A 20029-nucleotide genomic window follows, 5' to 3' on the forward strand; every position below is an offset into this window, starting at 1 on the left:
TTTGCAGTGCGGGCTGTTCTTGACAGGCGTGCAGTGGGAGCTGTGCACCCACACCGCCCCCGCGCTTCCTGTCGTGCCCGCGGGGCGCCGGCGCCGACAGTCGGCCTCTCGCCGAGCAGCAGCGTGTGGTCGGTGACGTGGCCGCCCGACACCGGTCAGCGGCGGCAGACACAGACAGTAGCGCCGCGCTCGTCTCCGTCTATATGTCTGACGAGTTACGTCAGCCCCAGTTCTGCGAACAAAGGCGAAATTGTAACTCGTTCGGTCCATTTTCGTCTATCCGCTAAGCCAGACCCAATTCAGCCTGGCTGGGCTTTTAGTTTTGTCTGGGCACGGGCCGGGTTTCCAGCTCCGGTTTTGCAGACATGTGGTTTGATGCTTTGTTGCCCACTTCTTATCACCGGGAGTCGAGCGCACATACACATACAACCCACGCACACACACGCATGCACACGCACACGTACGCGCACGCATACGCATACACACGTGCACGTAAGCGCGCGCACGTACACACGCACGTATGCACGCACGCATGTATGCATGCATGCATGCACGCACGCATGCACGCACGCACGCACGCACACACCCACACATTCGAGCGGACAAAAAGCTGCTGTTTTAGACGCCTGCTTCTAACGAATGGTAACAGTCAATGGTTTATGTAATGGTGGATCGTGTTGTCTGGGTACTGGGCGATTTCCGTTGTGGGGTGGCGTGTTGTGAAGCTTGCTCTGTGTCATCCTAGTGTCAAGCAATGTCAGATTCGATTAACTCCTCAATTGTTTGGTGGAAATAATGTGATTAAATGGGATTTTGCAGTTGCAATACTTTTCTCGGGGTTATGGCTGACTGCCCGTCGTGGCTTTTTTGCACATTTCTCCTCAGTGTAATCTCCGTCTTTATTCTCGAAAATATTACCTTTTCACGACATTATTGCCGCAGGGTGGACGCCAACCGTGTCAAGAAGCTCACCGCTAAGCTGTGGTTCGGCAAGGACTACACCAACTTCATCGTCAAGGACTTCAGCGCGCTGGACGCCCCGTTCATGGGTATGCTCCGGGACTTGGTCCAGAAGCCCTGTGTGACCTGATGACCTCTGTGTGTTGTTGGCAAGCCCACGTTCTACTTTTGATGTCATGGGACAATAGGCGACCATTTCTCCTTTAGGTAATCAGTAGCGTCTGGCGGAAGGCGTTTTTCAGTGCGTGACGAGAAAATGAACACTTGATGTGATTGATGAAATCAAGCATCGTCCGTCCGGTGGCCCCGCTGGTTATGGCACCTGTTTGTGGGTTAACCCTCATCTGGTGTGATTGCCTCCAGTCGCTACAAGCGCTCGCTATTTGCCCTTGACTCTGCTCGAATGATTTTTTTTTTAACAACCAACTGGGATGGCCTGCGGCTGGTGGCGGCGGCCGGCGGCCGCCGCGGTCGAGTACGGCAGAGGGTAGGACGGGCCATTCCAAGCATTTTGACATGTGAAACTTGCGCCGCAGGTGCCGTCGTTAATCCGGATTTTACGATCGGATGGTGGAGATAGGGCTCATAATAAGGACGGGTTAGGTGGGCCCCGACATCAGAAATCCATTCACTCAAAGGATACCTCCGGTGCCAGCGGTGCCGGTCTGGCCATGTGGCGGGCGTCGCTCCGGTGCCAGCAGTGCCGGCTCCGGCCGTGTGGCGGGCGTTGCTCCAGTGCCGGCGGTGCCGGGTCCGGCCGTGTGGCGGGCGTCGCTCCGATGCCGGCGGTGCCGGCCTGGCCGTGTGGCGCCCTCTGACGAGCGCTGCGTCGCTGTCGGCAGACCAGATCGACCGCCGCTCAGTGCCCAGGATGCCCTGGCACGACATCTCCACGGGCGTGGTGGGCTCGGCTGCGCGCGACGTGGCGCGCCACTTCATCCAGCGCTGGAACGCTGTCAAGGTCAGGCGCGCCGTGTGCGTGCACTGGGCGAAGGTCGAGTGACACGTGCGCTTGTGTGAGGTGGGCTGGGCGTGCTTCCTGTTCTTGTTCCCTATGATGATGCGATGTGACAATGATGGCGATGGTTTGGGTGTTGGAGCGTCGTGACTAATCCGGCATGCCGCTAAGCTGCGGCGCGTCATGCATCTTGCATCATCACCCATACATCTTTCTGTTGGACGCCTGCTGCCGGAGCGTGGAACCACGAGTTCCGTTTGAGAGCGTGGACCGTTTGTCGGTCAGCCAGTCATCGGCTGGCGGCGGCGCGGCGTCCCCTCCGATGTGCCGGCGCGTCTGAGTCCGGCCGGCGGGGTGACTGACCCCGCCCCCCCCCCCCCCCCCGGATAGGTGGAGAAGCTGCGCTTCAACATGGACTACGAGTTCCTGCTGCCCAAGGGCTACCAGACGTGCGACTCCATACCGGAGGTGCTCTCGACGCCCAGCTACAAGACCAAGTGTCAGGTGAGGAGGCGGGCGCTGAGCTGGGCGGTGTGGCACCCGCCAGTTCTGCCGTCGCTGTTGTCCCGCGTGAGGAATTGCTGGTTAACCCAGCCCCCAAACCGATGGGGTCTCCTCACCGTGTGGTTTTCGGTGACGTTTCAGCATCACTGTCGTGTCGTGTGACGCCAGCTGTGGTGTGGCGTCCTGCTGGGGTCTCATGGACGCCTCCGACGCAGTCTCTCCGCTCGTTGCCAGATCGTGCGAAGCGCCTCACAGTGGTCGGCCGGCATCAAGGACACGGAGGACTCGATCCAGCAGGCGTACGTCGACCTGATCAGCCGCGCGCGACACTACATCTACATCGAGAACCAGTTCTTCATCTCGCTCTGCGGCATCAACGCCGACGTCAGCAACCGCGTGTGTGAGGCGCTCTTCCAGCGCATCCTGCGTGCGCACAAGTACGTGCCAGCCAGGGCTGTCGGCAGAGCCGCGTCCGCTCGCTGGGGGGGGGGGGGGGGAGGGGGGGGGGGAGGCGTTGGTGCTGGCGGCAGGCAAACAAGGGTGTGCTGCGTAGGTGTTGTGAGGCAAATGTGTGTGGAGCGAACGCCAAATTATATGTTGAGCATGGAGGCGCATGATCGGTGCCTTGTGTCACGCGGCTCTTGCAGGTTCACATATCAGTCGGCCCACGTAATTCAATCAGACGGATTTGTCTCGGGGCGTAGATGCTGCGGAGTATATGATCAGCGACTAGAAGGCCATTGGCGATGGCGCTATTATTTTGACGGTGAGAGTTGCGCGCATAATCATCTGCTGGGATGATCACGCCTCTCTGGCAACACTGAGCGCTGCCGTAGCGGCTGCAGTAGACGAACGAGCGGTGTGGATCGACCGAATTGGTCAAATTTAAACAAATTGGCAAAACTGGTAAGACGAGGCCTGGTGTACCACACCAGTTAAAGGCTGCTCTGTCCTCTCTCAATGCGTCTGTTGGCTGGCACGGTGTCGCCGTCCGTCTGGCGGAGTCTCCGCGTTGCCACCGTGCCGTTGTGGCTATGTGCCGCGTGCGCTCACTGACCCGCGCCGGGCCCCCTGCCAGGGACGGTCGCGGGTAGGTGGCCGGCGCCCGGCGGGTACCGTGAGTCGGCCCGTCTGTGCCTCTACCTGTGTGCGTGTGCGTGTGCGTGTGCGCGTGCTCGCCGTGCTCCCAGCATCGGCGCCGTTCCTGCCCGTCGCCCCCTGCATTGAACGCAGTGGCGGCAATTTTCACGCACCTCTTTGTGCTGCCCAATTTTTGTGCGTGTCCTTAGCACTTTTCGTTGGATGAGCGCGTTTGCAATGTCACGCGACTGACCACCACATTTTTTCGGTTCGTCCGCCGTGTGTTAGCCTGTAGCCGTGCGTGTGTGGCCTTGCACTGACCGTTGACTCGGTGCGGCGGTCCAGTCGTCAAGAGAAGTAAGTGGCCGACACCTCGTCTCGTCTCGCCTGGGAGACGGCCCGTCTCCGCACCGTGCCCAGCTGTCGCCGCTGCCGCACGCTCCGCTCCGTCTCTGTAGACCCTTTGGCCGCCGTCGCATTCCCGCACCGTGCACCCCCATCGCATCACCGTGCCGTGTCAGATCGTCACAGATCACTGATGCACCTCGCACCGGCTTGGCCCGTCGCGGCGTCGGCGCCCGCGGCGCTGGTCGCACTTCTCCGCGCCACCCGCCCTGCAAACGCTGTGCACACTCCGCATGCACTGTCGCCGATTGGTGACTGTTGTCTGAGCGTGAGAGCTCGCTCTGTTCGCGCTAATGTAGTGTGGATGCGGCCAGCTGACCTGTCCTGTAGCTTGTCTTGTTTGCCCGCTTTGGGATTTGGCCTGCCGGAATATGTTCGAAGTTATTTTCCTGGAATGGTCAGAAGATTCGGACTCCAACGTGCAGCTTTTCAACGAAACAACTTCTGAACACGCGATTTGGCACTTTCGGTTTTTGGCAGCGGTTGGTTCTACCTACAGTCATGCGCTTTAAACTGAGATGCTGTCAACTCTGAAATAGCTATGTGATCCTTAAACATCACAGATTCCACGTCATGGTCAAACTTCACGGTTTTTACAGCGACGAGTGAAAATTATGGCAAGAAGTTTCTATATAAATCAGGAGAGCGTGCCACATTTTTTGCACAGTTAGCTCGCCGGCGATTTTTCGGCAGACTCTCCTGGTTGCGAAATCCTTGATGTACATATGCTATGCATTGGTGTGAACTCCGCACGTGCTGTATGGCATACTTTGTGTAGGTAGGATACCAGTGCCTGCTATCTGGTGTGTGGATGTTGCCCTGGTTAGTAGGGCCAGTTTGCCAAGCCGTCGTTCTATCACCAGCAAGGATTGGCTTTAACATGAGGATAAGCTCTAGCCCGTGGTATCCCCTGCGCCAGGTAGATGGGATGATGGCCGCCTCGGCCGCCGTCAGAGGCGGCGTTTCACTAACCCTGAGCGGAGCCGCCAGCTGACTGTGGCGGATGCGGCCCCGGCCCAGCTCCGTGTGTCGCCGGCGCCGCGGTGACGCCGTGCTGGCCGGGTCAGCCGGGCCGGCCGGGCTGCAGCCACTGCGCCACCGTCAGCGGACGGGCCCGGCTCCGACACACCAGTCTGAGACGCTCTGGCCTCTGCCGCCTCTCGGTGTCGTGCAGCGCGGCTGGCTCGGCTCCAGATATCCCCAGGTTACAGACATCCCCGGCCACAGACATCTCCCCGGCCACACACACACCCCTGACCACAGAACCCCCCCCCCCTCCGGCCACAGACATCTCCCCGTCCCCAGATATCCCCCGGTTACAGACATCCCCGACCACAGACATCTCCCCGGCCATAGACACCCCCTGACCACAGAACCCCTCTCCCCCTCCGGCCACAGACATTCCTCCGACCGCAGATAACCCCCGGACCCAGACATCCCCCGCCCCAGACATCCCCGACCACAGACATCTCCCTGGCCATAGACACCCCCTGACCACAGAACCCCTCCCCCCACGGCCACAGACATTCCTCCGACCACAGATAACCCCCGGAGCCAGACATCCCCCCGCCCCAGACATCTCCCGACTCTGCAGCGGGGTGGTGACGGGCGCCGCCGCCGCCGGCAGGGACGGCTCCAAGTTCCGCGTGTTCGTCATCGTGCCGCTGCTGCCGGGCTTCGAGGGCCAGGTGGGCACGGCCGGCGGCACGGCCATCCAGGCCATCACCCACTGGAACTACTCGTCCATCTGTCGGTGAGTGACGCCGCCGAGGGCGCGCACCCGGAGACGGGTGACGGGCCGCCGGTTTTGTGGGAGGATGGACGTGAGTTTGTGGTTGCGCGTCACGCTCTTTGGGAATAGTGGAGGAGCTTTGGCTCTATTTATTTTGTATGATTGTCGTGCGTCAAGCCGTTAAGCCCTTGGCTATGAATATGACCGAAGATTTACGGGGTCTCAGGCGCAACCTGTATTCAGTACGCGCAGGTATGTGCGTTGTTCGTGTTCCCATGTGCATGCGTGTGCTCACTTCTGGCCCCCTTGTGGCAGCCGCTGACTGCCGCTTGTCGTCACTGATGATTCGTAACCGGTGACTGGTGACCTGTGACCAGTGACATGTGACCTGTATCTGGCGACCTGTGACTGGGGACTGGTGACCGGTGGTCGGTGACCGCAGGGGCCAGTTCAGCCTGCTGAAGCGGCTGCAGGACCGCGGCGTGAACGACCCGACCGAGTTCGTGAGTTTCCACGGCCTGCGCACCCACTCGGAGCTGGGCGGCAAGCCGGTCACCGAGCTCATCTACGTGCACAGGTGAGGGCCGGTCCTCCGAGGACAGCTGGTGGCGGGCGGGGCCAGCCGAGCTCAGGTCACAGGTGAGGGTCGGTCCTCCGAGGACAGCTGGTGGCGGGCGGGGCCAGCCGAGCTCAGGTCACAGGTGAGGGTCGGTCCTCCGAGGACAGCTGGTGGCGGGCGGGGCCAGCCGAGCTCAGGTCACAGGTGAGGGTCGGTCCTCCGAGGACGGCTGCTGGCGGGCGGGGCCAGCCGAGCTCAGGTCACAGGTGAGGGTCGGTCCTCCGAGGACGGCTGCTGGCGGGCGGGGCCAGCCGAGCTCAGGTCACAGGTGAGGGTCGGTCCTCCGAGGACGGCTGCTGGCCGGCGGGGCCAGCCGAGCTCAGGTCACAGGTGAGGGTCGGTCCTCCGAGGACGGCTGCTGGCCGGCGGGGCCAGCCGAGCTCAGGTCACAGGTGAGGGTCGGTCCTCCGAGGACGGCTGCTGGCCGGCGGGGCCAGCCGAGCTCAGGTCACAGGTGAGGGTCGGTCCTCCGAGGACAGCTGGTGGCGGGCGGGGCCAGCCGAGCTCAGGTCACAGGTGAGGGTCGGTCCTCCGAGGACGGCTGCTGGCGGGCGGGGCCAGCCGAGCTCAGGTCACAGGTGACACCCGGTCAGGTCCACACCTGATCGAACCGCATCGCTGCCGGCACAGGCGCCCGGTCCGTGGCTGCGGATGGTCTGTCGGTGGTCGGCGCACAATCTCAGCCTCGGTGTCGATGGCTGGGGTCGATGTCGGCCTCGGTGTCGATGGCTGGGGTCGATGTCGGCCTCAGTGTCGATGGCTGTGGTCGAGATTGACGATGTGTCGATGGCTGGGAATGATATCGGCCTCGTTGTCGGTGACTGGGGTCGATGTCGGCCTCGGTGTCGGTGGCTGGGGTCGAGATCGACGCTGTGTCGATGGCTGGGAACGATATCGGCCTCGGTGTCGGAGGCTGAGATCGATGTCGGTCTCAGTGTCGATGGCTGGGGTCGATGTCGGCCTCGGTGTCGATGGCTTGGGTCGATGTCGGCCTCAGTGTCGATGGCTGGGGTCGATGTCGGCCTCAGTGTCGATGGCTGGGGTCGATGTCGGCCTCAGTGTCGGTGGCTGGGGTCGATGTCGGCCTCAGTGTCGATGGCTGGAGGTCGATGTCGGCCTCGGTTTCGATGGCTGGGGTCGATGTCGGCCTCAGTGTCGATGGCAGGGAGTCGATGTCGGCCTCGGTGTCGGTGGCTGGGGGTCGAGATTGACGCTTTGTCGCAACAAGTCGCGTGTATCATGTTGCAAATGTGTAGCCACATGATGTCGATGATCCCGAAAGCCTTCGCTTTTAGTTGCCAGCTGTTAGAGCGCGCTGGTGCAGTATATGCTGCATACCTGTGTACTCGGCTGTGACAGATTGTGCGTGACTTGTAGGTGACCGCCTTTTCCGATCTGGCTGCTTTATTTTGTCAGCTAGATAGTCGATATGTGCACCAGCTCATTCCGCCTACTCACACATGAAACGCTAGCTCACTGCGCTCTGACACGCCATTGCTCGACCTGTGCGCATTTATCCCGTTCCGTTTCGGTCAGCGCGTCTCCCTGAGCCCTGTGGTGGTCTCTGCGGGTCCTCGCAACTCACGATCTGTGTGTGCGCGTGTTTTGCAGCAAGCTGATGATCGTGGACGACGACACGGTCATCTGCGGCTCGGCCAACGTCAACGACAGGAGCATGATGGGCAACAGGGACTCCGAGGTCTGCATGGTCGTGGAGGTGAGCACCGGGGACGGGCCGGCGAAGCGGCGTCACGCGCGTGCGCGGCGGCCTGTGTAGGTCCGAGGTCGTGGTCGCGAACGGGCGGTGGCTTGTGACGCGGCAGCCAGCTCGCACTCTCGCGGTGCCGGACTGAGGGACGTCTGGCGGCCTGTGTAGGTCCGAGGTCGTGGTCGCGAACGGGCGGTGGCCTGTGACACGGCAGCCGGCTCGCACTCTCGCGGTGCCGGACTGAGGGACGTCTGGCCAGGACACGGCCACGGCGTAAGGCCGCCGGTTCGCACGCGCCCCGTGACGTCACACCGACACTGAGACCGGTGACGTCACCGACCGGCTGGCCGCCCCCGCAGGATCTGGAGTTTGACGAGGGCGTGATGAACGGCGAGGCGGTCAAGGTGGGCAAGTACGCGGGGGCCATGCGCCGTCACCTGTTCAAGGAGCACTTGGGTCTGCTGGAGACGCCCAACGACGACGTGGACGTCAACGACCCGATCAGCGACGCCTTCTACAAGGGCGTCTGGCTGAAGGCGTCCAGCAAGAACACGGACGTGTTCGAAAAGGTGGGTTGGGCACGGGGTGCTGGGACTCGGCTGGCGGGCTTTGGGTCAAGCCCCGCAGGGGCTGTCACATGTCCCTGGTGTATTCGGGAGGAATTGATGAGACCGTGACTGGATGCTGTCCAGATGGGTCAATGCATGAAAGAGCCAGCGCATGTGCCGACCTCGTGACGGGGCCAGCCGGCTGCTGGCTGGCGCAGCTGGGCGCCGTGCTCCGCTCTGCTGACGGTCGGCCGCCTCCGTCCGCGCCAGGTGTTCCGCTGCATCCCGACGGACTCTGTCAAGAGCTTCGCCCAGCTGCAGACGTTCCAAGCGGAGGTGCCGCTGGTGCTGTCGTACCCGTCGCGCGCCAAGGAGATGCTCAAGGACATACGGGTAGGTGGCGTGGGGTGCTGGCCGGCCGCGCGGGGCCCCTGTGATCGTCAGGACGGCTCGACTGTACCGCCCGATGAGCGCTAGCTGGCATGCTGGTGGGTCCCCCGTGACTCGCGCCCTAGCAGCAGCGCAGTAGTGCTCGCGTAGCCTCACGGTTTGGTCCGGTACAACCTCTGATTGACAGGCTTTGGCCGTCTGAGCGACGCCATTTTTCCTACGCCGTTTGAGCTACGCTGTTTTACCTACGCCGTTTTAGCTACGCCGTTTTAGCTACGCCGTTTAGCTACGCCCTTTTAGCTACGCTGGTTTAGTTGGCCGTTTTAGCTCTACGCCGTTTTAGCTCTACGCCGTTTTAGCCACGCCGTTTTAGCTACGCTGTAGATAATGATATGCCTTGAAATGTGCGGCGTTCTAGAGAAACGGTGTCGGCTGGCATGCCGTGTGCCCATTGCTGGATAACCCTAACCACCTAACAAAGGACGCTACTGCTGTGTAAATAGCTGCGGTGGCGTCCTCGCGGTGGACGCGTCCTCCCGATCCGTCGTCCATAGCTGACACTTCTGTCGACTGTCACACTCTTCGAGCATGTGTAATGGAGCTTTGAAGGCCGTTCAACGCACCTTTCCTCGCAGTTCCGTCGTCCCTAAACTGCATCGCAGCGTGTGCCTGGCACTAACCCATTGCTGTGCACACACCACGGCTCGGCGAGCACGCCATCCCAGCCGGGACGGTGGGCGGCGCCGGCCCAGACAGGCATGCCACCACGCCATTGTACATAGCAGCTTGCAGACTAACCGGCCGGCGGCTGAGCCGCGCATGCGCCGTTCACCGGCCCGCTCACCGCCTCCGCCTGTGACCTAGGGCCACCTGGTGCTCCTGCCCCTCCACTTTCTGTGTGACGCGGAGCTGCGGCCGGCCCGCGGCACCAAGGAGGCGCTCATGCCCACCGCCCTCTGGACCTAGCGGTAGGTGTCGGCGCGCCAGGTAGGTGGCGCTGTCGTGACGTCGGGGCGGTGGCGGGCGCGTACCGGGACGCTCCGGCTGGCGGGTAGGTGGCGCTGTGGCGATGTCTGGGCGGTGCCGGGTCCGTGCCGGTACGCCCCGGCTGGTGGATAGGTGGCGCTGCGTGCAGAGACGGGTGACGGAGTAGTGACGTGGGGGCAGGTGACGTATTGTGTGCTGAAGTGGAGTCTCGCGCTCTGTCGCCGCTGCGGGTGTCGCGTGCTCCACACAACGCTATGGGACGTCTGGAACGCGGCGGGCTGTGCGAGAACGCAGCGTTGCCAACTCAGGTGACTGTGAGGACCCCTGTCCTCGCCTTCCGCCGAAATTGGAGCCGACAGGCCCCGAGGAGGGCTGAGTGGCGAGTCGTTAGTAGTTGGTCGTCGCTGGCTTGTGATTCGAAGGCTGGTTTACACTCCACCAGCATGCTGAAGAACCTCAAGTCAGCCTCTTTCGAGATATGACATTAATCCTCGTACATTTGGTGTTCTTTTATTGGGAAAAGTGGGCTTATGCAAACCACTTAAATGATGTGTCGAGCCGATGTATCCGTATAGAGTCGAGGTTGCCAGATTGGGCAAATAAATGTATGTGGTTGTGTCCCGAACGCCCGCTTAACGCCTGAGATGCTTAACCCAAATTGCTAGATGAGCTGGGTTACAATAGCAGTTTGGTTGTGACGTTTTGGGTTGTCTAGTATTACCGTCTTTATTTATGCTGTGTGATAGTTATGACTATGCACACAAAGACAACCTTATGTCACTCAAAGCTGTAAGCCGCAATGGCTTACAGTTCGCTGACCAGCTTTTTAGCTAATCACTGTATGATAATACGCCGCTGCTGCCCATTTTTTTTTGCCCGGCGTTTGTAATGTCGTGGATTCCTTGTTTCGTCGCCTGCTTGCTTGCATTTGTTGTCCCTGGTTGTTGTGTTTGCGTTGAAGGTTTGAAAGTGATAGACCGCGTGCGACTGACCAAGGCGAGCGGTAGACTTGCTGTGTGTGCCAGCGCCAACAATCGCGGTACCTACTGGTAGTAATATTAGCTGCTTCCACACACACATTGTTTTTTAAAACATCTAGATCATTTAAAGTGAATGGAACGTTGACGGGCGCAGGTGGTATTATGTGCGGTGTCGAGGGAGTATTTCCAGTCACCAGATTTGGACTCAAACTTGGAGAAAGTGGTTTCATATAGGCGAACGCTAGAATTACGTGCAACCCGATACGCATGCGGTGCTCATTTTGTAGCGATTCAAATTCATGCAAAACGTTGAACCTTGCATGTCTCTGCGAACTGGTATGGGCGAAGACGCACTGTACTCACTGCTGGGGCTTCAACCAAACGGCATGCATTGCTGACCCGGTGGAGATGGTTACTGCACGGTGCTTGAGACACTTTCCCGCCCCCCCCCCCCCAAATCTCCTGCATTGCGGGTAGCGTGTGCGAGCGGTCCCCGCCGCACGACTGCCCGTCCCCCTCCGCATCCGCTAACCCGGAACGCTGCCGTCGACAGGGTCACCTGGTGGACCTGCCGCTGGAGTTCCTGGAGTCGGAGGACCTCACCCCGGACCTGGGCACCAAGGAGGCGCTGGTGCCCACCTACATGTGGACGTAGACGCGGCGCGAGGCAGGACCGCCCGCAGCGGTGGCGGCCGCCGTCGCCGTCAGCTCCCCGCGGCCGGACGCCAGCGCTGGTCTCCTGTTGAACGTCCCGTGCCGCGACCGGCCCGCGCTGCCTCTCAGCGCAGGCGGAGGTGCCGGTGTGTTTTACCTGTCGCTGTGATGTTCCCTCACGCCTCGCTGCCAGCTGAGACTTGTTGCCGATCGCCTTGCCTTGAGATCGGGTCAGAGTTGGCGTGTGGACATGGCCGAGAGCTGGGGTGCACGCGAAGACATGAGACCGCTTGTGCCGCCTGCAGCGTGACTTGCGCGGCGTGAGTAGGCCTAGGGCTGGTGTTCTGTTTGTGAGGGCCCACGTAAAGACCGGGAGTCAACTGCAGCAGTGTTGCAACCGTGGGCTCAGAAATGCCCGGTTCATGCTCGGCTAGGCACTCGCCGACCCTGGTGCGCACGATGGATACGTCAGACTGCATTCGCGGCTCCGCGACGCTGTTGCCGCCTGTCGGAGGCGTCGGGAACTGACGCGGGCTGGGCTCGGTCGCCGCCGGCCGGCTTCTGCCGCCGCGCTCGGTCGAGCCGGCTGCGGCCACGCCGACCGTCGGGCTTGGCGGTCGGCTGGCCTGTGTTCCTCGCTCACCGCTCTGGCCGCAGTTCAGGCGGCCGGGGTGGAGGCGGCGCGGTGGTACGGGTCTGTGTCTGGTGTCGGGCGTGGTCTTGGCTCTTCTGACATGGCGGGCGTCGCCGCCGCGTGTTGGTGATTACCATACAATCTGTCGTCCTCCCGGGGGGCGGGCGGCGTCAGCAGCAGACTTCGCCCGCCGTCCCCCGTCGTCGGTCCACTCCCCACCACTGCGTGGCCGAAGGGTCGGCCCCGGCGGTGGCGCTCTGCTATTGGCTTGGGTTCTCTCACAGCTGCATAAGCCTGCACTCACGCTGAGGTAAACGACACAGGGGTGGGTGTTGGTGTGCTGGCGCAGCGGTGCGCTCGTTGATCCGACAGCCGGTGGCTGCGCAGCGCTCATTGTGTTGTGACCCCTGCCGGTCACTCCGCGACGCCAGGCAGCTGCCACCCCCTCCCTCGCCTTCCCTCCACCCCTCGTGGGGCTAGATGTCTACGCACATTAGTCGTCAGGTAGCGTGTTGTTTTTACTAGAGCAGCTTTATTGCCGTTTCTTTTGTTGTCCCTCTTGTGTGTGAGGAGCCGCCGAGCGCCTGTTTGCTGTTTAAGCCCGCTGGATGCTATCACTATTGTTAAGTGCCTTTCGAAATATTCGGTCAGCTGGGCGGAAGCCGTAGCCGGCAAAGAATCCGTCGTTTTCAGTGTGAACCACACATGCGCACCCATCTTGGGTTCAGGTTGGGTTTGGAATTGCTTTACCGGACGGGTCGTGCCGGTAGTATGTCATGTCATCCGCCTCGACGCACCGATGGCTTTTGCGTCGGTCTATGCACGTAATACCCGTGCCAAGTGAAAGCCTTTGGAACCAGCGGCTGCTATATGTATGCGATGTTACGCATACGAATTACAGAGTGGCAGTCAGTCATCAATCGGTGTTGTCCCCGTATTCGCGAATCGTGCAAGAGTAACTGGCAAGATATGGTCATCGCGTCAGTGTTCAAATATATGTCCTCCACATTTACGAACACCGTGCGGCGAAGCTGTAGCTGAGATGCCAGCTCATCTGAAAATGTTTTAAGACCGCTGAAAACGACCATGGCAAATGGTTGAGTAACTTTGCTATCAATCTACTGTTAGCGTAAGATAATGCAGCGAGTAATTATCCGCAGCGCGAGCGTTCGGTTTTACTTCGAACATCGAATGTAGTATGCATGCGTGCGATAGGGGTGCAAAAATACACTTTTATAAGAGGGCGTGTGTTTGACACGCGGCGGGCAGTCCGTGGAGGAGGGCTTGCGGCGCCGCTGCCGGCCGCCACAGGGCTTCGCGCGACGTCTGCGGCGCGGCGCGCAGCGCGTGACCAGTGCCGGCCGGGTATGAGAGCGGCGATGGGGTGCAGGTGGTTCAACTCCACTGGGGCAGCACTGCAACTCATTGTTCACTTCCGTGTGGGGCTTTAATATGTCATTGTAGTGATTGGTTTGCGTTGTTCCGGTGGTCAGAAATATATTATTGCACCAACAAGCTGCCGTTTCGAATTGGCGGCACCAGGTGGCATGCGTCCGCTTAGACAGCCACGTGGCCCCTTGGGTATTGGTAACAACAGCAACGCGATCTTTGTTGCAAGACAGCCAACCAGGTGCGACGGGCCGCCCACGCGCGCTCGCCCAATACTATGCAAGACATATTTATATAGTTGGTCCGGTGTTAACATTCATGCGAAGCACACAATGCATAGCCTGAACACGAAAATATCACGTTTATATTTTTTGAATGGCTTCAAATGTTTCGCTCAGTCGATGACTTCATTCACGATACTTCGTGAGCAGATAATGCTGCGGGTGTGCCAAATCCCTCACTAAGTTGTTGCCGTCCGAGTCCACGAGATAATTTGCCCTCGGTCCCGTTACCAGGACCGTGCCCTAGTGGACCGACGACGTGACCGTGCCCTAGTGGACCGACGACGTGACCGTCCCCTAGTGGACCGACGACGTGACCGTCCCCTAGTGGACCGGCGACGTGACCGTCCCCTAGTGGACCGACGACGTGACCGTCCCCTAGTGGACCGACGACGTGACCGTCCCCTAGTGGACTGACGACGTGACCGTCCCCTAGTGGACCGACGACGTGACCGTCCCCTAGTGGACCGACGACGTGACCGTGCCCTAGCGGGCCGACGACGTGGCCGTCCCCTAGTGAGCTGCCGACGTGGCTGTCCCCTAGCGGGCTGACGACGTGACTGTGCCCTAGTATGCTGACGACGTGACCGTGCCCTAACGGGCTGATGATGTGGCCGTCCCCTAGTGAGCTGCCGTGCCGATGTGGCCGTCCCCTAGCAGACTGGCGACGTGGCTGTCCCCTAGTGGGTTGACGACGTGACCGTGCCCTAGTGGGCTGACGACATGACCGTGCCCTAATGGGCTGACGACGTGACTGTCCCTTAGTGAGCTGACGACGTGATCGTGTCTTAGTGGGCTGACGACGTGATAGTGCCCTAGTGGGCTGACGACGTGACCGTGCCCTAATGGGCCAACATTACCAGCCGATCGTCGCATTTACCCAGCCCAAACAATGCGCCCGTTTTGGAGCTTGTATCCAGCGCGAAAGCTAACCCAATTTATGCAAAGTGCCGTATTGGATCCTCAGCATCTTTCCCTTGGGCAAATGTCAGCTACGCCGAGATCCTGACATAGAAATGGCGACACAAATGTACATATAAATACGACATCTTCGTATATCATGCCTGTGAGATAGACTATGTACGCATGGACGATGCTGCGTTAAGATAATTATCATATAAATAAAGCGAATATGATAAGTAAATGAGCAAATTTGTTATCCTATTTTGTGTGTTCAAAACATCGCATCACTCTCTTTCGTGTTGCAAAAATGCGCTGTGACGGAATTCGCAGCTGCGTTTTGTTAGGACAGGGTACGATGAAGTGTGTGAAAGGTACGTGATAGACCTAAAGATGTACGCAGATGTCCTTAATAGCATTCGCTGCGGCTCAAAGGCCTATTCGCGTTTCCAAACTTCGTCAGCGTCAAGCTAGGCGTCGACGAATTTTCGCCTGGGTAAAACTTAGCATGCACTGCGGTATTGTTCTTGTTTGGCTGAGCAGTTTTTCGCGTCACACATATTCGCCAACGCAATTCTCCATGCCGCGTTCCCTTTGTTATGCGAATGTCCCTCATGCATTTGTGAACCTAGCATTCCCTTTATGCGGTTTTCAGCATCCCCGCCTCTACGTACGGAATTTTTCGTATGGTGCTCTTTTGATCGAACGATTCGTGGTATGCATTTTCTCACCATTTATCTGATACGTGCGACCCGTTGCGGGAATATCCGGAACCAATAATGGGAGGTGTTTGGACACTGCTGTTCGCATGGGCCGTGCTTAAGGCCGTATAAGGGGGCTAAAACGCGGAGAGCTAAAGTGATTCTCGTTTTATCTTCGCTTAACGTTAGCGTGGCGTCACTGGTGTCACACGTCACTGCCGATACTTCAATGCTCTGCGGGACGCTGGATTTCGGTCGTAATTCTGAGGGGCAACCGGAACGTTAAAATAGTCGTATATATACTTTAAAAAAACTTAGAAAAAAGGCGCATATAACCAGAGAGCCAACCATGTGAAATTTTATGGCGAACATCATGATGAATCTTGCAAGCATATGCGGCAAATTTTCTAAATGCAGTGACATAAAAAGCGAAGACACGCACACAATACTTATTTACGATAGGAAGGTCAGAACATCGCGCTGCCTTTGTGTCCAAAACGAGCAAACTGTTCGTGGCAGACGTATGTGACCAGCAAACCGATTGCGCAGAATTCAACGACAAGTATAATGACGTATGTGGCAACCTTCAGCCATTCAGCCATTCAGCCACATACCCACGTATGTGGCAACCTTCAGCGCACTTTGATTTTCTACGGCCCCGTAACCCGAGGCCGTGCCGCCGCCGGTGGTGCGAGTGAGCGGCGAGCGTGGCGAGTCTGAATCGTCTGCTGCAGCTGAGCAGCGGGGCTGCAGCGTGGAGAGTCTGTTGTTTGCTGCAGTGCAGACGCCGTGCCCGGTCTGTACCTGTCTGCGGGGCCGACCTTGCTCGTTGCGTACCTGTCCACGTGGCTGCCGTGCTCGGGACGTGGATATCCACATACCGCAGTGCTCGGTCCGTGGCTGTGTGCACAGTCATCGTGCTCGGCCCGTGAACACCTACATTCCGCCGTGCTCGGCCTGTACCTGTCTGCGGGGCCGACCGTGCTCGGTTCGCACCTGTGCGCGAAGCTGTCAATGCTCGGTCTCCACCTGTCTGCATAGTCACCACGAGTGTCGGGCTACGAATGTCGCGTTTAGCAACGTTTTTGTTGCGTGTAGCAGACGTCGCTATGTTTAGCGCCGAATTGGCATGCGGGTAGACCTACAGATAGAAGAAACCATCTGCAGATAACAGTAGACAAACCGGGATGCAGAGCGCGATATGTACCTGATGCGGCCTGTTTAGCCGGAACAGCTTCAACGGTACTGCCGACGAATCTTCGTGCGTACACGAATACGGTGCGCTCCAATGATAGCATTGATCTGAGCATAGCTTCAAAAGCCGCGATGATGTGTACCCACAGGCTGTCACGTGTACGAACCTCACAGGCCGCACGCGCGCTGTGTGAACCTGGCTCATCGCTGGCTTGTGTTTCGGCTGTCGGTCGTCTCTTGCTCAGTCCTCCGTGGGAACATTTGGGCCCCGTCATAAAAGGTGACCTTTCCCGGGTTAACAGCTTCACGTAACACTGCTGCTCAACCCCCGCAACAAAACAACTTTACGATCAGCGCTCAGCGTAGGGTGCTAGCCGGTCCCCGCATATGCGCAGAGGTAACGGAAGTTCTCGTAAGTTGGAGAGGGAGAGATAGCTACTTTGCTTGCTTCCTTCCTGTCAACGCCTATTTGGCGAATGCTTAATTTTTCTGGCTACTTCCCACGCCGATAAGTTTAGTGGTTTTGTTGAATGCAGCTCACAAAGTACATGAGCACACTTACCATTCATTCCATTTAATTGGTTTGCGGATATATTCACCTATCATTAAAATATATTTGTTACCGGTACTTTAAAACAGCAGCCAGATGTTCAGGCTATCTAGACCAGCAGCTCACGCTTGCACGTATTCACTTTTCACGTTGATTGAATTTTAACCACTTGGCATATAAGCTTGCAGTGATACCATCATATTCCTAATTAAATTATGTGCATTCGGATCTGTTGTTATGCGCAGCTGCCCTCAACAGTTTGCTCACTATCATTACGAAGGTAGTTCGGTGTCCCGGCCGCCCATCTCTGCAGTAGGTCGCGCATTAGCGTGCTCAATTTCCGTGCCGATTTTATTGTGGGGGGGGGGGGGGCGACCGCATAAGCTTGCCAAATCACGTCATAATATTTAACGTTGAATTCTACGCGATTCGTTTGCCGGTATATGCACATGTCGCTAACAATTTAGTCATTATCAATACGAGGAGAACTCGATGTTCTGGCCGTCCCATTTCCATGGTTCTTGTGTTTACCCATGACATTTTCATGTCATTGTTCTTGAATGGTTAGCAGCACAGCCTTACAAACCACAGTTCCAAGCTCGCCATTAAATTCCTACGTAGTTGGCTCGATAGTATATGTGCACCTGGCGTTAACAGGTTGTACGTTATCTACACGAGGATTTCCGATGTCCTGGCTGCCCCGCGGCTTTACGCACTAACGCCGGCGGCCGCGCCGTGTTAACTCTCGGCACCAGCGATGTCACCGCCCTGTGCAGAGCGGACGAAACCCCGACTAGGGCAAACCCTATGCACGGCATTCTCTTCGCTGGGAAAACGAAGTATGGGACAATGCAACCTTACAGCTAGAAATTATCCGCAAGCTTCCAATTACGAATTTAATGCAGATGACGAAGAATGCTGAAATAGCATAGTTGCAAACGCTGATACGACGCCAGATCATTGCCACTGGCGTGAGCCGCAACAGGTATTTATTTTGCGCCTGTTCGTCGAGCAACACGATCGCGTGCTCTTCTTTCCTGACCGTTGGCATCATGTAGAGTGACGACAATATTTCAAAGTCTTGTTTATGCTATATATATAATATATATATATATATATATATATATATATATATACATGTATAGTCATGTGCACCTCTCGTCAACAAGATGTATGCTATCTGAACGGAGATGTTCGATGCTACTGGCTGCCCCTCGGCTTTACGCAGCCAATACTGGCGGCCGCGTTCTATATATAAACACACACACACACACACAACACACACACACACCACACACTACACACACACACACACATATATATATATATATATATATATATATATATATAGTATATATATATATGCATGTCTGTAGAGCTGGGCCGAGCTATGGAGTTGCAAATCATCTGGGTCGTCCATACTTGGCTTGGGCCTCGGGATCCTTCACTTTGAATTTATGATTTTGTGACTTCCGAGAAAAAAACCGATTCGAGGGCTATTTCAATAAACTAATTTTTCACATAAAATTCCCATTTTACAACCGCGTGGATGTCGAATTGTTTGTGCATAACACATAACGTAGACGATACAAACCGTACCCACTACTTGCGCCGCGTTCTAACCAGTTCTGGATCTCAATTTTAAGCCGGGATGATTAAAGAGAGCGGTTACAACGTTGATATCACGCGAGCTACATACCTGCGTATAGACAGGGACGCGTTTCTGCAAGATGGATGAGTGCAAATATTTTAATGTCCAGAATTTCGGTTATCTAGTAGTCAAGTCGCCAAAATGTTGACTCTGCAATGTTATCTATTGCAATTTCTCCGCGGAAATACGTTATTTATATTAACACGGGCCTGGGTGGCCGACCGGATACCCTTTGCTCGGGTGGGGTCAACTCGAACCCTTCCCCTGAGATCCCAGGAACTAAGAGAGTTCGACACACCAAATTTAAAGGGTGTGTTGGTCTGTACCTGAACTCACTCAGATCAAAGTTTGAGGTTCCTAGGCCATGACCTTCGGGTCAAATAAGGTCAATCAAGGTCAATCTCTAGGTTGGTCTCCAAAGTGCCCCAGACCCTAGATACCTGTTCGAAGCAAAAGGTGACATGATCATTTAAGATCAGTGACCTTGTTTGATCTTTCGAAGGTCATGGCGGCCAAAAACAGACAAGACTGCTTTGAGTTGTGCATTTGAATAAGCGACAAAGATTACGCTAGGCGATATGTTCCTGAAAACAAAATGTTGATCTTGGTCATGTTAGGTCAGCGACCTATTATGACCTTTGAGAGGTGCATAGAACATGTACAATGCAATTCCTGTTATTAATAAATTCGAAATCAGCACCAGAACCTACCCCATACAGCGAGCTCCAGAGTACTAAAACGGATTGGCTTTGACCTTGATCTGACCTTCATAACTTACCTTAGGTCAATTTAATTTGTTCATTCAATTGTTGTGTTGCCTAAGAAGGTATCTCAGAGATGTATGGTCACGTACAATACTCCGTTGGTGCATCAGATCGAACGATTCCCTAGAAATTGACTTCGCAGAATCCTTTGCCTGCCATGGACTTGTCGTAGGTCACTTACCTTACAAGGTACATCTAAATTTGTAATACCAAACGATCTGCTATTCATTTGTCTACAGTTACGCGTACCAACCGAACAGCTACAGCGCCGTTCGTAATGCATTGTGGAAAAACCTGGGGGTCAACTTGACCCCCCTACCGAGTGCGTGCTACAGAAACCAAATCAGCCTGGCTGTTATTTATACAGCCTTGAACATTTTTGTTCAGAATTCAAGGTAGCGGTCAGCGCCATCTAAATGATAACCCACTTCCCCTTGTTT

General features: G+C 57.0%; 1 protein-coding gene across 5 annotated transcripts in view; it reads left to right on the plus strand.

The window, feature by feature from the left end:
* Nucleotides 1-13402, plus strand: part of LOC119107176 (phospholipase D2) — a 29368-nt gene extending 15966 nt beyond the window's left edge. Inside the window, exons 9-20 of one of the 5 annotated variants that reach the window (XM_037230565.1) lie at nucleotides 943-1049; nucleotides 1803-1921; nucleotides 2309-2422; nucleotides 2657-2859; nucleotides 3501-3512; nucleotides 5535-5660; nucleotides 6082-6216; nucleotides 7870-7975; nucleotides 8326-8535; nucleotides 8785-8907; nucleotides 9769-9872; nucleotides 11425-11513. In XM_037230565.1, coding sequence (XP_037086460.1) covers nucleotides 943-1049; nucleotides 1803-1921; nucleotides 2309-2422; nucleotides 2657-2859; nucleotides 3501-3512; nucleotides 5535-5660; nucleotides 6082-6216; nucleotides 7870-7975; nucleotides 8326-8535; nucleotides 8785-8907; nucleotides 9769-9870 — 1357 coding nt within the window. In that variant the 3' untranslated portion in view covers nucleotides 9871-9872; nucleotides 11425-11513. Of the gene's footprint in view, nucleotides 1-942; nucleotides 1050-1802; nucleotides 1922-2308; nucleotides 2423-2656; nucleotides 2860-3500; nucleotides 3513-3847; nucleotides 3860-5534; nucleotides 5661-6081; nucleotides 6217-7869; nucleotides 7976-8325; nucleotides 8536-8784; nucleotides 8908-9768; nucleotides 9873-11424 lie in introns of all 5 variants that reach the window. The other 4 variants (XM_037230568.1, XM_037230564.1, XM_037230567.1 and 1 more) reach the window with 4 other exon arrangements.
* The last annotated feature ends 6627 nt before the right edge of the window (nucleotides 13403-20029 follow it).

The sequence above is a fragment of the Pollicipes pollicipes genome, unplaced genomic scaffold, assembly GCF_011947565.3.
Source record: "Pollicipes pollicipes isolate AB1234 unplaced genomic scaffold, Ppol_2.1 Scaffold_6686;HRSCAF=7923_pilon_pilon_pilon, whole genome shotgun sequence".
Lineage (NCBI taxonomy): Eukaryota > Metazoa > Arthropoda > Thecostraca > Pollicipedomorpha > Pollicipedidae > Pollicipes > Pollicipes pollicipes.